The sequence below is a fragment of the Rhineura floridana genome, chromosome 8, assembly GCF_030035675.1.
Source record: "Rhineura floridana isolate rRhiFlo1 chromosome 8, rRhiFlo1.hap2, whole genome shotgun sequence".
NCBI classification, from domain to species: domain Eukaryota; kingdom Metazoa; phylum Chordata; class Lepidosauria; order Squamata; family Rhineuridae; genus Rhineura; species Rhineura floridana.
Window position 1 is genome coordinate 127,236,499 of NC_084487.1, and position 14,720 is coordinate 127,251,218.

The 14,720-nt window shown below is 44.8% G+C and overlaps 1 protein-coding gene across 17 annotated transcripts in view; it reads right to left on the reverse strand.

Annotated features, from left to right (window-relative positions):
- SMC1B (structural maintenance of chromosomes 1B) overlaps positions 1–14,720 on the reverse strand; it is a 123,883-nt gene that overhangs the window by 61,945 nt on the left and 47,218 nt on the right. For all 17 annotated transcript variants that reach the window (XR_009757608.1, XR_009757609.1, XM_061582423.1 and 14 more), the window contains 2 exons: positions 8,447–8,593; positions 152–289 (listed from right to left, as the gene is read on the reverse strand). Coding sequence is in view for 15 of the 17 variants with exons in the window: in XM_061582423.1 (XP_061438407.1) it covers positions 152–289; positions 8,447–8,593 (285 nt within the window). In the remaining 2 variants the exon portion in view is untranslated. The remainder of the gene's footprint in view (positions 1–151; positions 290–8,446; positions 8,594–14,720) is intronic.

A 14,720-nucleotide genomic window follows, 5' to 3' on the forward strand; every position in this document is an offset into this window, starting at 1 on the left:
TTAAAATATTGCATCTATTTCCTGAATAAGTAAAGAAAAACCGTGTTACAATTTAAGATTCCTTAGTTAAAACTGAAAATTAAGTTATCTATTATACCATAATTCAGAAAAATCAGAAAAGGAAAATAGCCATCAAAGGGTTTGATGTTACCTTGTACAAATTAGCAAGATGTTTTTTCTTAAGAACCTCTAGCTCATTTTGTGAGTATTTATGTCGTGTTTGAATGCCTTGGCACTGAGCTTGCAAATGCTTTAAGTCAGCCTCCTTGCACTTGATTTTCAGTAAGTTCTAAGGATGTGGGAGAAATTTGATTGAAGTTTATATTTAAAGGCAAACCTACCTAATTCACACTCTGAAATATGCAAACCAAAACAAAGCCATCCTTTGAAACAGACTGTTGGTCTCACCTGAAAGGTAGTTTTCCCAGATATCATGCCATCAGAAAGGTATTAGCGCACCTAGTGTCCAAAGGCAGGAATGCATGGGAGTCAAGTCTTCTGATGTTCCTTCCAGTGTGATCCCAGTCCATTCTGGATGACTTGCATTCAGGATTCGTTAATCAACTCGGAAGAAAAATTGATTAGAAGGAGCAGCATAAACAACTGAAGCCCCACTTGACTCCCAATTAAACAGGAATATGGGAAAACAGCCTTAGCCACAGTGAGAAAAACAATCTTGAATGATTTATAACAGTGCAACTTGAGAACAGATAAACATATGCAGATTGTATCCCTTCAACCTGAATAGGCAGCCCCCCCCCAAATCTGGGAGGCCCTGATGGCATCATACCTGGGAAAACCACCTTTCAGGAGAGATCAATTATCCGTTTTCCCTCGGTAGCATGCCATCAGGAGGGAAGTACCAAAGCAATCTCAGTAGGGGGGGCAGGCTGCCTAATAGGAGGACAGTACCTCCTAATAGGAGGACAGTTACAATATGCACCTACTGAAGGAGAAGTCTGCAGAAGCATAACGATCTACTTTATAGTGTCTAATGAAAGAATTTCGAATAGACCAAAGCACAGCTCCACAGATATCTGCAATCTGAGCATTGGTTGCAAAGGCAGACATAGTGGCTGCTGACCTAGTTGAATGAGCTGTGAAGTTTTGGGGCACCGGATCATTAAGGAACACATAGGCCAGGGTGATGCAGGCACATAGCCAACATGACAGCATCAAACTGGTAACCCTCCTGCCCAATGTCAAAAGGATACGAGTAGAGATTCCATCAGACAAATGACCCTAGTCCTGGCTTAAGGGCTCAACAAATGTCTAGAAAATGCCAGGCTTTCTCTAGAGGATGGCTTGGACAAGGGCAGAAGGAGGGTAGAACAATGTTCTGGATGCAATGGAAAGAGGAGGATACCCGAGGATTAAAAACTGGATCTGCACATAGCACTATGGATTGCCGTGGAAAAGCCTCCCAGATTAGAAACTCTGTGGGCTGAGGTGATTGCCACGAGGAAGACCACCCTGAAGGAGAGTAAGCAAAATGGAACAGACCGCAGGGGCTCAAATAGAGGAAGTAGCAGAGCATGCAGGACCTTCTGAAGACTCCAGGATGGGAACTGATGCACTACCAGTGGTGAGAGAAGAGATGCCCCCTTTAGGGGATGCATGACCAAGGAATGAGATCTGAGAGGAGCCTGGCTGGGTCACGCTGACAAGATGGAGGAAATTGCTGAAGCCTCTCTATGCAGGGTCTTAGGCCACAACCCATGGAGAGCCCATTATGGAGGAAGTCCAGCAGATGTTGAACCATAGAGCTAAATAGGTGAACCTGCCACTTGAAGCACCACTTGGCAAAGGCTGACCATGTGCCTTGACATGTGTGAATGGTGGAAGGATACCTGGAAGCCAATATGGTCATGATGAGATCTTTAGAAAGTCCTGAAACTGTCAAGTGACACTGCTCAACATCCAGGCCATCAGACTAAACCACTTGGGATCCAGATGTAAGACTGGCCCCTGAAAGAGAAGATCCGGTCGCAGAGGAAGATGCCACAGATCTTGAATTGAGAGGGTTAGTAGCTCCGAGAGCTGGTCTGCACACCCAGAAGTATCACCTGGGTCTGTTCCTGATGGAGCCTCTGAATGGTCTGTCCTAGCAGTGGAGCTAAAGGGAAGGCATAGAGGAGCCCTCTTGGCCACGGAGTTGATAGCACATCGACTGCCTCTGGTTGATGGTACTTGCAAAGAATGGTGGGAGCTGTGTATTCTGAGACGTGGCCAACAGATCTACAGCAAAGGGCCCAAACCGCAGCTGATGGAACACCTGGGGATGCAGTTTTTACTCCCAAAACAGGATCCATCACTGCTGAGCCAGTCTACAGTGATGTTTAGTTCACTGCTGAGATGCTCTGCCCTCAGGGAGAATAGGTATCACTAGGCCCAATTGAAGAAGAGGGTCGATTCTACTTACAATGCCTTTGACCGTGTTCCCCCTGGATGGTTCAGATGTGCATTCACACTGACGTTGTCGGTCCTGACTAGAACATCAGTCAGCAGCAACTTCTGATAAAAGTGAAAGAGGGCTAGCCACACTGCTCATAGCTCTAACAGGCTGATGCTTAGGGACTGTTCCAATGCCGCCCAGGTCCCTTGAATGACGAGGGAATTGCATGCCCCCCCATCCCAGAAGGCTGGCATCTGTTGTAATCAGAATCCTCTCAGGGTCTTGAAAGGGATAGCCCTTCAACAGATTGGTGGTCAGCATCCACCAATGAAATTATGCCCATAGGGGCGGGGAACGCAGCAGTCTCCTGTGCCTGTAATTGGCAATGTCCAGTTGGAATGGTAGAAGCACCCACTGGAGAGGCCGTATATGACGACCAGCCCAGGGAACAATGTGGATGGCACAGATGAACAACCCCAATGCCCTGGCGAGGAACATGACATCTGCCACTCTCTGAGACTGCAGGTGACAAGCTATCTAGATGGTAGTAGCTAATCTCTCTGGAGAGAAAACCCATTGCGGAGCTGTATCCAATATGGCCCCTGGGTCCTGTAGACATTGCATTGGATGCAGATGGCTCTTTTCCAGATTGACGAGGAAGCCATGGTCCCTCAAGGCTGCAAGGGTGAGGTGTACATGGGCCTGAGCCTGTGCCGTTAGGCACCCTCACCAACTGATTGTCCACGAAGGGACAGATGTGTATGCCCCAGAGCCGGAGGTGCACTACTAGGGTCACCGACAGCTTCCTGAAAACTCTTGAAGCTAAGGAAAGACTGAACAGTAAGGCCAGTACTGGAAGTGGTCCTGGCCGTAAGCGAACCGTAGGAAACACCAATGGGCAGATAGTATGGGAACATGATGATAGGCCTCCTTTAAATTGATAGAGGCAAGGAAGTCCCCTTCATTGACCACAATGGACACGAGAGACTCTTGAAACACTGGCATCTGAGAAAGGTGTTGAGAAATTTGAGGTCTAAAAACACCTTCCACAAGTGATCTATTTTGGACACGGCAAACAAGATGGAGTAGAAGTCTTTGGAATCCACTGATTCTATTGCCCTTATGGAGAGCAGGTGTTCTATGGCTACTGACATCACTGAGTGCTCCCTAGATTTGGACAGTGGAGAGGGAAGGAATCTGTAAGGGGGAAACTCCTGAAATTCTATGGAGTAGCCGTGACTCAAGGAGTCTCTCATCCAAGCATCCATGGTTATGTGATTCCATGCACTTCCCAATAGGGATGGAGTCAATACTGGTGCTGTTGACATCCTCCCTGACTAGGGACAGAAGGATGCCTTGGATACCCAGAGAACTGGTATCAAGAACGCTCAAGAAAGCACTGCTTGTACAATAGTCTCATGATGGACGAAAGTCTTAACTCCCGTGGGGCCTGAAAGGACTGGTGGCAGGGGTACGAGGAAGACCTGTGAGCACCTCGACAGCCCTCCCTCTTAGCTGTGGACAACACAGGCTTGCTGTTATCTTTAGGATCCACCAGCACTGCCTTGAGGGCATCATCCCCATAGAGCAGGGAGCCGGAATAAGGCGCCGTGGAAAGGTTGATCCAAGCTGTGATGTCCACATCCCAATGACATAGCCAAAGTGTTTGATGACACCACCCCCGTGGACATGCCTCTGACCACAAACTGCATAGCATCGAGTGTCACATCTGCCACAAACACTGCAGCCTTGTGTAGCTTGACTAGTCTTGCAGAGTCAAGCTGGAACAGGCTGAGGATCCTCCAATAGCTCATCTAACACATCATGAAGGCTCAGGTAATCAAAGAGGCAGCACAGGATGCCCAGATTGCACACACAGAGACATCATGGGTCTTCCTGAGGGCAAAATCACGTCTGTGCTCAAAGGCATCCTTGAATTGGGAGTCCCCTTCTTTGGGAAGAAGAGATTTGGAGTGAGACTCAAAATGGGCCCATTGACTGCCGGGACTTTCAGGAAATCCATAAAGTCAGGAGCTAAGGAGTAGGATTTGCTGGGAAAGGCCATCACATGTCGAGTCTGGAGAGGTTGGCCCCATTCCTCATGTGCCAACCTGTCCGGGGGGTCCGGAACCAGAAAAGCAAGGACAGTAGACTTAGGGGTCCTCAGTACCTGGCACCCTTGACAGCAGCAGGAGATTGCTTTGGTTCCGAACCTTCCAGTCCCAAGGTGGTCAGGGCCTTGCTGAATAAAGCATGGTAATCTGAAGCCTGAAACTGTCTATGTGAGAGGTCCTCTTTCCCATCTGACTCGCCACTCCACTTGGCCTCATCTGCAGGAGTGATGAAGGGATCCAGATGGTCAACCTCAGTATCAGCGGAATGTTGGACCCTGCCCCAAAGAACATCCAAGGGATTAGGGGATGATGCCCTTTGTTCCTCCAATAGATGTAGAGGATGAGCTTGGGGCGGAGGTACAGGAGAAGGCCTCTGAAGATCAACTGTAAGATACCCAAGCACAGCATCTCTGGATTGAGAAAGCAGGGCCTGATTCAGGAGAAGACCGTGCAAGGAAGCATAAGGAGACAGGGGGTACAGATATGCCTATGGATCAGAAGACAGTTGAAACTCAGTAGGAGGCTTGGCCTGAGAAAATGCAGGTGACCCAGATAAGTGCGTGGATGCATGATCAGTATTCTGAGCTTTGGAGACCACTTGGCGGGACAGAGGAGCAGGGGAGTTCTCGGAAGTCTGGACCAGAAAACCTTCAAATTCCTCATCAGAGGAGTCAACCAGTGAGTGAAAAAGTACCTCTAGCCTGCATTGTCAATGAGGCTGCTCCTCTACCATCGCCTGAGATTAGTTGCCTTGGAAAGTAGGAGAAATGACATAGAGAGCTCTCCTTGAAGCCTTCTGCTTGGCCAAAAAAAAAAAATGACTTCTTAGTACATTTGGAAAACTTGGAGGCTTTGTGCTTATGCAACTTGGAGACTGCCAAGGCCCAAGAGGTTGATTGAGTTAATGGCTGCTGCTGCATATCAAAATGCTGCTGTTCAGTTGAGATATTCATAAGAGCAGCATGAGATGATCCAACCATGGTTACATGCACACAGTAGTGGCACCAGGCATTAGTTGGACAGACTCCTAGTTAATCGACATACACAGGTAGAAGGGTGCGGTGGATTAGCAAGGCCGAAAATAATCACACACAGTAGAGGGAAGCAGTCTGACCTCTAATTGCAGCCAAAGAGAATAAACTGCACACAGTAGGGGGGAGCGGTTTGAGCTCTAAATGCAGCCAAGGAAAAAATTAAGTACAGCCAAGACAAATTTAAACTGTACCCAGTTGATGGGAGTGGTCTGGCATGAAGATGCATACCAAAAAGCAGCAAAATAAAATTATACATACTTTATATAATTTTTTTTTTACGAAGGAACAATTAATTAAGCGACAAGAGAAGCACAAAGAACACAAAAAGAACTGAATACAACCTAAGAAACAGTGAGTGGACTGCAATGAGACAAGAGCGAAACAAAATGGTGGTCAGAAGAATGAGACAGCAAGGAAACCGGAATGGCGGTGGCGAGAAAGGACTGCAAGAACACAACTGAAGCTGCAATCAAACTCCAGAGGGTGGTTCAAGCCACTGGCCCCAGTGGCAGTCGGCAATCCCGTCTCAGATCACAATCAGGCAGTGGGCGTTAAAAGAAGCCATGATCGATAGGGCACTATGGGGCAAGCTGCGCCCCCCAGAAAACAACGGGTCAGAGGAGGAAAGCCCCAGTAGCCGCGAGACTGGGGCCAGCTGGAATGAAGAAAGGTTTTTTTCTAAGGGATCAAAAGGAAAAAAGGGGGGAAGGCTCACAAAATACAGGCAAAGTACAGTATAGGATCCAAAGGAATCCACTCTAGGACAAAGCCAGGAATGGACTGGGATCACAGCAGAAGGAGCATCAGAAGACTTGACTCCCGTGCATTCCTGCCTTTGGACATTAGGTGGCACTAATACCCTCCTGATGGCATGCCACCTGGGGAAAATTCAAATTTCTCCAAATTTTGCAATGCAGTAATGTGTACAAAATGAGTATATAAGGAGAAACTACTACAAAAATGCATATATTAGTGAAAATTGCTTTGTAAAAACGCATATTAAGCTAAATTGTATAAATATGTGTATATTAGGAGAAATTTGAACTAAAATGCTGAGGATTTTTCATGAGGACTTAAAAATATCGCAGACTGATGTGGAAATGTAGAGAACTAAATTCAAGATTGGAAAAATGAGAAACCGAAATTGACATATTCTCCCATAAGCAGAAGTCCTAAGGAAGGGAAATAATAAAAGCATACCCTTTTTAATAAAAAGAAATAAACTTGTAGACATTTTAATTGCACTATTTGATACGTTTACATCCAGCCAGTCCCAGCAAGTGAGATAGGATGTGGCTGCTGTGCCTCCCTCCTGGTTCTGAAGCAGTGAGGGAAGCACCAGATTGACCGTGGACACAAGTACCTGCACTTGCGCCTACCACAGCAGTGGCAACCTGGTGCTTTGCCCTGTCTTTGCTGTCATCCTGTTGGCACCATAGATCCACTGCTGCATCTGGGAATATGCCCCCCCCGCACATGCTGCAACAGCATCCAGCATTAAATGATATACAAGACAAAGAGCAGAACTAGTTCTTTCACATTGTTTCGACATAGATACAAACTTCTACAGTAAAAGATCATAGATTTTCTAGACCATTGTCAACACTACAAATGTTTAATAAGTGTATACTAGTTTAACTGCCACATATCCTGCCAAAGAGTTGTAGGAATGTTAGTTTTGCAGGTTGCTGAGATTTCTCTGGTAGAGATTTCAGCTGGTGAGAAACACTGACTCAACCAAACATTTGTGAAATTTATCTAATTTGAGGAGAAGGTTTCGTGCAATGCCTCCTGGCTTTCACTGAATAATATCACTGCATTTCAAATAGATTTTAATTTGGTGAGGAAGTAAGATCATTCTCCCATGCAGGTTTTTTTAAAAAAACATTGTTAACATTAACGTAAGAGCAGTCCTGCTGGATCAGACCAAAGACATATCTAGCCTAGCATCCGTTTCCTACAGTGGCCAACCAGATGTTTATGGAAGCCCAAAAACAGGACATGAGAGCAATAACACTGTTCCCCAGTGACTGGTAATACAGCAGCATAGTGCCTCTAATCCTGAGGACAGCATATACAATAGCTGGCTGCAACATTAAGCCAAACATCTATTATTAGGTTAGTTCTTCATTCTCTAAACCTAGCCAGTCCAAACTAATGTTTGCTTTTTCTCATGAGGTAATTCTGCTGGAGTTCTGAGCAGCCCAAAGGCCTGCTCTTCCTGGTCAACAGAAACCCTACTATTGCTTGCACAAGTACTCAAATGGTGGTGCTAAATTGCCAAACTCCAGAACTTGTACAGCAGCAGCAACAAATACTGCTTTCTTTGCAAAGAGCATAGTGAGGAGAGGCTGGGAAACATATTATTTTGCCTCACTGGCTAAATGCATGAACATGACACCTGGCAAAAAGCTTTCAACGGCTCTGACTCAACTTGGAAAAGACAGGATACTACCCGAAGTTGCAGTAGAAGAAGCCACACAGGATATGATTTCAAAGTATTAGAGAATAATAATGCTTCCTATGCATTGTCCTAGTAATCCCTAAAATAACCCTAGAATAGGTCAGTGTAGTTAACCCCACATTGCAGATGGGGGATGAAAAGAATAGCCTAAGGCCACCTAATGAGTTCTTAGCTGGGAGATAAATGAACACCTCTATTTAGTCACAATGCTCTCACGGCAGCCAACTGTTATGTTTCCCTCCTGCCTGATGTCTAGTGTTCCCTGTGCTCCAACAATTAATATTAACACTTTCACTCTTGGATTTACAAGTCAATAAATAATAATGTGAAATAAGCACTTTGTCAGACTTAACAAAATTTGAACTAAGAGCATCACAGTACAGATATTAGGATACCTTGCTTTTTTTTACTGTTTGACATTTCTTTTAATTAGCTTTACCTTCAGTTCATTCATTAGCTTCTCTCTCCTTTCTTTAAGTCCATTCATCTCTTTTTCATCCCAGTATCTAGCCTTCATTTTCAAATAACTTGAACCTCCAGAGATAATGCCAGATTTCAAAAATAAAGTTCCATCAAGAGCCACTGTCTGAAAATTAAAGAATTTTTTTCTGAAGTGATCTAAATGATAGGCATTCAAAGTACAACTCCTGGACTGAGGTGAGAACAAGTACACGTAAACAATTATCTGTATTCAAATATCCGTATTCAGACCAATTTTGCCTTCCAACAAAACCCAGAGAAACACCAACTTAAAGCCAGTGGTATAGTTTAGAATTAAGGCGATTGTATATTATGTATTTGACTATCCTATATCTGAGTAACACTGATCCTAACTATTTGAGGAAACACCTTCTCCCATATCACCCTGCTCATACATAAAGATAAGCAGAGGCGGATCTGCTCGTGGTTATGCTCCAATTAAAAGCCCAGAAGGTTTTTCCTCTGGTAGCCCCACGCTATGGAATGACTCACCTTCTAGGGTACATTATGCACCAACTTTCTGGAATTTTGCTTAACAGATGGAAGGTGTGGCTGTTTGCCCATGTTTTGGGGGGCAAGGTTTAGGTTGAACTGTTACATCTATTTTATTTGTTTACCTACTCCCATTCAAACTCTTTAAACTATTTTTATGTATTAGCCCAAGTATTAGCCCACATTCCACAAAAAGAAGAGAAGAGTACTAGTAATGGGAGACTCCCTACTGCGTGGGATCAAAACCCAAATATGCTAAGAAGATCCGTGGACTCGGCAGGTATGCTGTCTACCAGGAGGATGGATTAGAGATGTGATGGAAGGGTTGTCATCACTCATCAAGCCCACTGACAGATACCCTTTCTCCTCATCCATGTGGGAACAAATGATACTGCCAAATGGAGCTATGAAGAAATCACATCAGACTTTGAAGCTCTGGGAAGGAAACTCAAGGACTTTGGGGCCCAAATAGTTTTTTCATCCATCCTTCCAGAGGAGTAGAAACGGGGGGGGGGGAACCTTGCATCGGTAGCAATCTCAGTAAGGCGTTCGGATTGCAGTTCGAGATTGATAAGGAGATAGTCAGGAAATACCTAGTTAACCTAAATGAGTTCAAATCTCCAGGGCCTTATGAACTGCATCCCAGAGTATTGAAGGAACTTGCAGATGTACTCTCGGAACCTCTTGCCATCATCTTTGAGAAATCATGGAGAACGGGAGAGGTGCCAGAGGATTGGAGACGGGCAAACGTCGTCCCGCTCTTTAAAAAGAGTAAAAGAGAAGATCTGGGGAATTACAGGTCGGTCAGTCTGACTTCAGTACCGGGAAAGATATTAGAACGGATAATAAAAGAGTCCATTGGCAACTATCTAGATGACAATGCTGTGATTAGTAGGAGCCAGCATGGGTTTGTCAAGAAAAAATCCTGTCAAACTAATCTCATCTCTTTTTTTGATCGGGTCACTAGCCTAGTAGATGGTGGAAATGCTGTAGATGTCATCTATCTAGATTTCAGCAAAGCGTTTGACAAAGTCCCCCACGACCTTTTGATTAGCAAACTAGTCAAATGCGGACTACATGGAAATACTGTCAGGTGGATTCACAACTGGTTGGAAAACCGTACTCAAAGAGTGGTTGTCGGTGGCTCTGCTTCGGATTGGAAGGAGGTTTCGAGTGGAGTGCCACAGGGTTCTGTCCTGGGGCCGATACTCTTCAACATTTTTATCAATGACTTAGATGATGGGGTGGAGGGAAGCCTTATGAAGTTTGTGGATGATACGAAACTGGGAGGGATAGCTAACACAATGGAAGACAGGAACAAAATCCAAAGGGACCTGGATAGACTAGGAAATTGGGCTGAAATTAATAAAATGACATTCAATAAAGACAAATGCAGGATTCTGCATTTAGGCCGCAAAAACAAAATGCACGGGTACAGGATGAGAAATACCCGGCTTAGCAGTAGTGCGTGTGAGAAGGACCTTGGAATTGTAGTGGATCGCAAGTTGAACATGACCCAGCAGTGTGATGCTGCGGCAAAAAAGGCAAACGCGGTTTTGGGATGCATAAACAGAGCTATAGTTTCCAGATCGAGGGAAGTAATAGTCCCACTATATTCTGCATTAGTCAGGCCTCAACTGGAATACTCTGTTCAGTTCTGGGCGCCTCATTTTAAGAAAGATATAGACAAGTTAGAGCAGGTTCAGAAGAGGGCGACAAGGATGATAGCCGGTATGGAGAACAAGTCTTATGAGGAAAGGTTGAAGGAACTTGGCATGTTCAGTCTGGTGAAGAGAAGGCTGAGGAGCGACATGATTACACTCTTTAAGTACCTGAAGGGCTGTCACATAGAGGAGGGTACAGATTTGTTCACTGCTGCCCCAGAGGGTAGGACTAGGTCTAATGGTTTTAAGTTGCAGGAACGTAGATTCAGATTGGAAATTAGAAGGAACTTCTTGACAGTAAGGGCAGTTCGGCAATGGAACCGACTGTCTAGGGAGGTGGTGGGATCCCCTTTGGTGGATGTCTTCAAGCAGAGGCTGGACAGCTATCTGCGGGAGATGCTCTAGCTGTGGATTTCCTGCTGTGAGCAGGGGGTTGGACTCGATGGCCTACAAGGCCCCTTCCAACTCTATGATTCTATGAATACTCTGTGTAAATGAATGGCTGCGAAGGTGGTGCCCACGTGAGAGATTTGGATTCTGGGACCACGGGCTATGCTTCCTGGAAGATGGACTGCTGGCAAGCGATGGGTTGCATCTCACAAGGACTGGGAAGAATGTGTTTGGCCACAGCATGGAGAAGTTCATCAGGAGAGCTTTGAACGGAATCCTAAGGGGGAGGGAGAAGTAAACTTGGTGGTAAAGACTGATGAAGGCTTGTGCACAGTAACGCAAACAGAGAGATCGGCTGTAATAGGGTCCAGTAACAGTCTTCAGAAAAATGTAGTAAGGAAGCCAAGCCAGAAATCACATGGCCTTCGATGTCTGTATACTAATGCGCAGAGCATGGGAAACAAGCAGGACGAACTTGTTAATACAAGAGGGTAATTACGACTTGATAGGTGTAACTGAAACTTGGTGGGATGACTCCCATGACTGGAATACAGCAATTGAAGGATATAACTTGTTCAAAAAGAACAGAAGAAATTAAAAGGATGGTGGAGTTGCGCTATATGTTAAAAATATATATCCCTGCACAGAAATACAGGAAAATCAGCTTAGTAGCTCCACCGAGAGTATCTGGGTTAAAATTAATGGGGAAAGTAATAAAAGGAATTTGGTGCTTGGAATCTACTACCGACCACCCAATCAAGGAGAAGACGAGAATGTAACTTCTGAAAAGCAAATTGCCAATGTTTCAAGGAGGCATGATGTAATAGTAATGGGGGATTTCAATTATCCCGATATCTGTTGGGAGACAAATTCTGCCAAACACGGCCCCTCCAAGAAATTTCTGACCTGTATTGGAGAGAATTTTCTCCTACAGAAAGTGGAGGAAGCAACCAGAGGATCAACTATCCTGGACTTGATTCTAACCAGTAGACATGATTTGGTGGATGAAGTGGCAGTTACGGGAACTCTGGGGGAAAGTGACCACACCATACTTGAATTCTTGATTTTAACAGAAGCAAAAGCTGAGAGTAGCCATACGAGCACCCTGGACTTCAGGAAAGCTGGTTTTAATAAACTCAGAAAACTTGTAAATACGGTTCCATGGCAAGCCACCCTAATGAGAAAAGGAGTCCAAGATGGGTGGGAGTTTCTAAAAAAGGAAATTCTAAAAGCGCAATGGCAAGCAATTCCAACAAGGAAAACGGGGGGGAAACAGCAGAAGAAGCCAATGTGGCTTCACTAAAACCTTAGAGATGACCTGAAAACAAACAAGGACACATACAGGAAGTGGAAAGAAGGCCAGGCCACAAAGGAAGAGTATAGGCAGGTATCACAGAACTGCAGGGATGGCATCAGGAAGGCTAAAGCTGAGAATGAACTGAGGTTAGCGAGAGATGCTAAAAGCAAGAAAAAAGCTTTCTTCAGGTACATCCATAGTAAAAGACAGAGAAAAGAAATAGTGGCACAGCTACTCAATGAGGATGGCACAATGATAACAGATGACAACGAAAAGGGAGAAGTGCTCAATTCCAATTTGGCTCAATCTTCTCCCAAACAAGGGTCTATGACCCTCCCAGGAAACATGAAGTGAAAGAGGCAGGATTGGAGCATGAGCTTGATAGACAAACAGTCAAGGAATACCTAATCACTTTGAATGAGTTCAAATCGGCAGGGCCCGATAAACTGCATCCTAGAGTATTGAAGGAACTGGCTGAAGAACTCTCAGAACCGCTGTCTGTTATCTTTGTGAAATCATGGAGGACTGGTGAAGTGCCAGATGACTGGAGGAGAGCTAATGTCCCTATCTTCAAAAAGGGCAAAAAGGAGGAACCAGGGAACTGCGGACCAGTCAGCCTAACATCAATCCCTGGAAAAACTTTGGAGCAGATTATAAAGCAGTCAATCTGTAAGCACCTTGAAAACAATGCCGTGATTACTAGGAGCCAACATGGATTTATGAAGAACAAATCCTGCCAAACTAATCTTATCTCATTTTTTGATCAGGTAACCTCCCTTGTAGACTGTGGGAATGCTGTGGACATAATATATCTCGACTTCAGCAAAGCTTTTGACAAAGTGCCCCATGATATTCTGATTAGCAAGCTAGCTAAATGTGGGCTGGATGGAACAACTATCAGGTGGATCTACAGCTGGCTCCAGAATAGTACTCAGAGAGGGCTTATCAATGGTTCCTTCTCAAATTGGGTGGAAGTAATGAGTGGGGTACCACAGGGCTTGGTCCTGGATCCAGTGCTCTTCAACATTTTTATTGACTTGGATGAGGAGGTACAGAGCATGCTTATCAAATCTGCAGATGATGCAAAATTGGGGGGCCTAGCTAATACCGTGGAAGACAGAAACAAAATTCAAAGGGACCTTGATAGGCTGGAGCATTGGGCTGAAAACAACAGAATGGAATTCAACAGGGATAAATGCAAAGTCTACACTTAGGAAAAAGAAACCAAATGCACAGTTATAAGATGGGGGATACTTGGCTCAGCAATACGACATGTGAGAAAGATCTTGGAATTGTCGTTGATAACATGCTGAATATGAGCCAACAGTGTGATGCGGCTGCAAAAAACACAAACGCTATATTAGGCTGCATTAACAGAAGTATAGTTTCCAAATTGCGTGAAGTATTAGCTCCCCTCTATTCAGCACTGGTTAGGCCTCATCTTGAGTACTGCATCCAGTTCTGGTCTCCGTACTTCAAGAAGGATGCAGACAAGCTGGAACAGGTTCAGAGGAGGGCAACAAGGATGATCAGAGGACTAGAAACCAAACCCTATGAGGAGAGACTGAAAGAACTGGGCATGTTTAGCCTGGAGAAGACTGAGGGGAGACATGATAGCACTCTTCAAGTACTTGAAAGGTTGTCACACAGAAAAGGGCTGGGATCTCTTCTCGATTATCCCAGAGTGCAGGACACAGAATAATGGGCTCAAATTGCAGGAAGCCAGATTTCGACTGATTATCAGGAAAAACTTCCTAATTGTTAGAGCCATAGTACAATTGATCCAATTACCTAGAGAGGTAGTGGGCTCTCCGACACTGGAGGCATTCAAGAGGCAGCTGGACAGCCATCTGTCGGGAATGCTTTGATTTGGATTCCTGCATTGAGCAGGGGGTTGGACTTGAGGGCCTTATTGGCCCCTTTCCAACTGTACTACTCTATGATGATTCTAAGTTACTGTATATTGTTAATTATTTGTTTTTAGTGCCGTTTGTACTCAGGCCTATTTGTGAAGGATTATAGGTATGCTAAATAAAAATGTGTTTGTAAGTCACTTTTTTGTAATAAGCGACCAATACAAGGCTCACCAACTGTTTTAGACCAAGGGGCACATTTCAAAATTTGAGAGTGCTGAGGGCACAATTCACAAAATAACTACCATGGGGGCATGGCGTAACAGAAAATTAAAGTACATTAATTGCTGCTGCTTTGTCCCCCTTCCCTGTCTCATGTTTACCATGGGAAGCCAGCTATGGCCTACTGGTCCTGACTGTGGAGATACAACTGTTAAAGGCACAAGAACAGTGTTTTCCCCAATGCCAATCCTAAACCAAAGCTTAGGCTGTCATCCTGCACCCATTTACCTGGGAATAAGCCCCATTAAACACAAC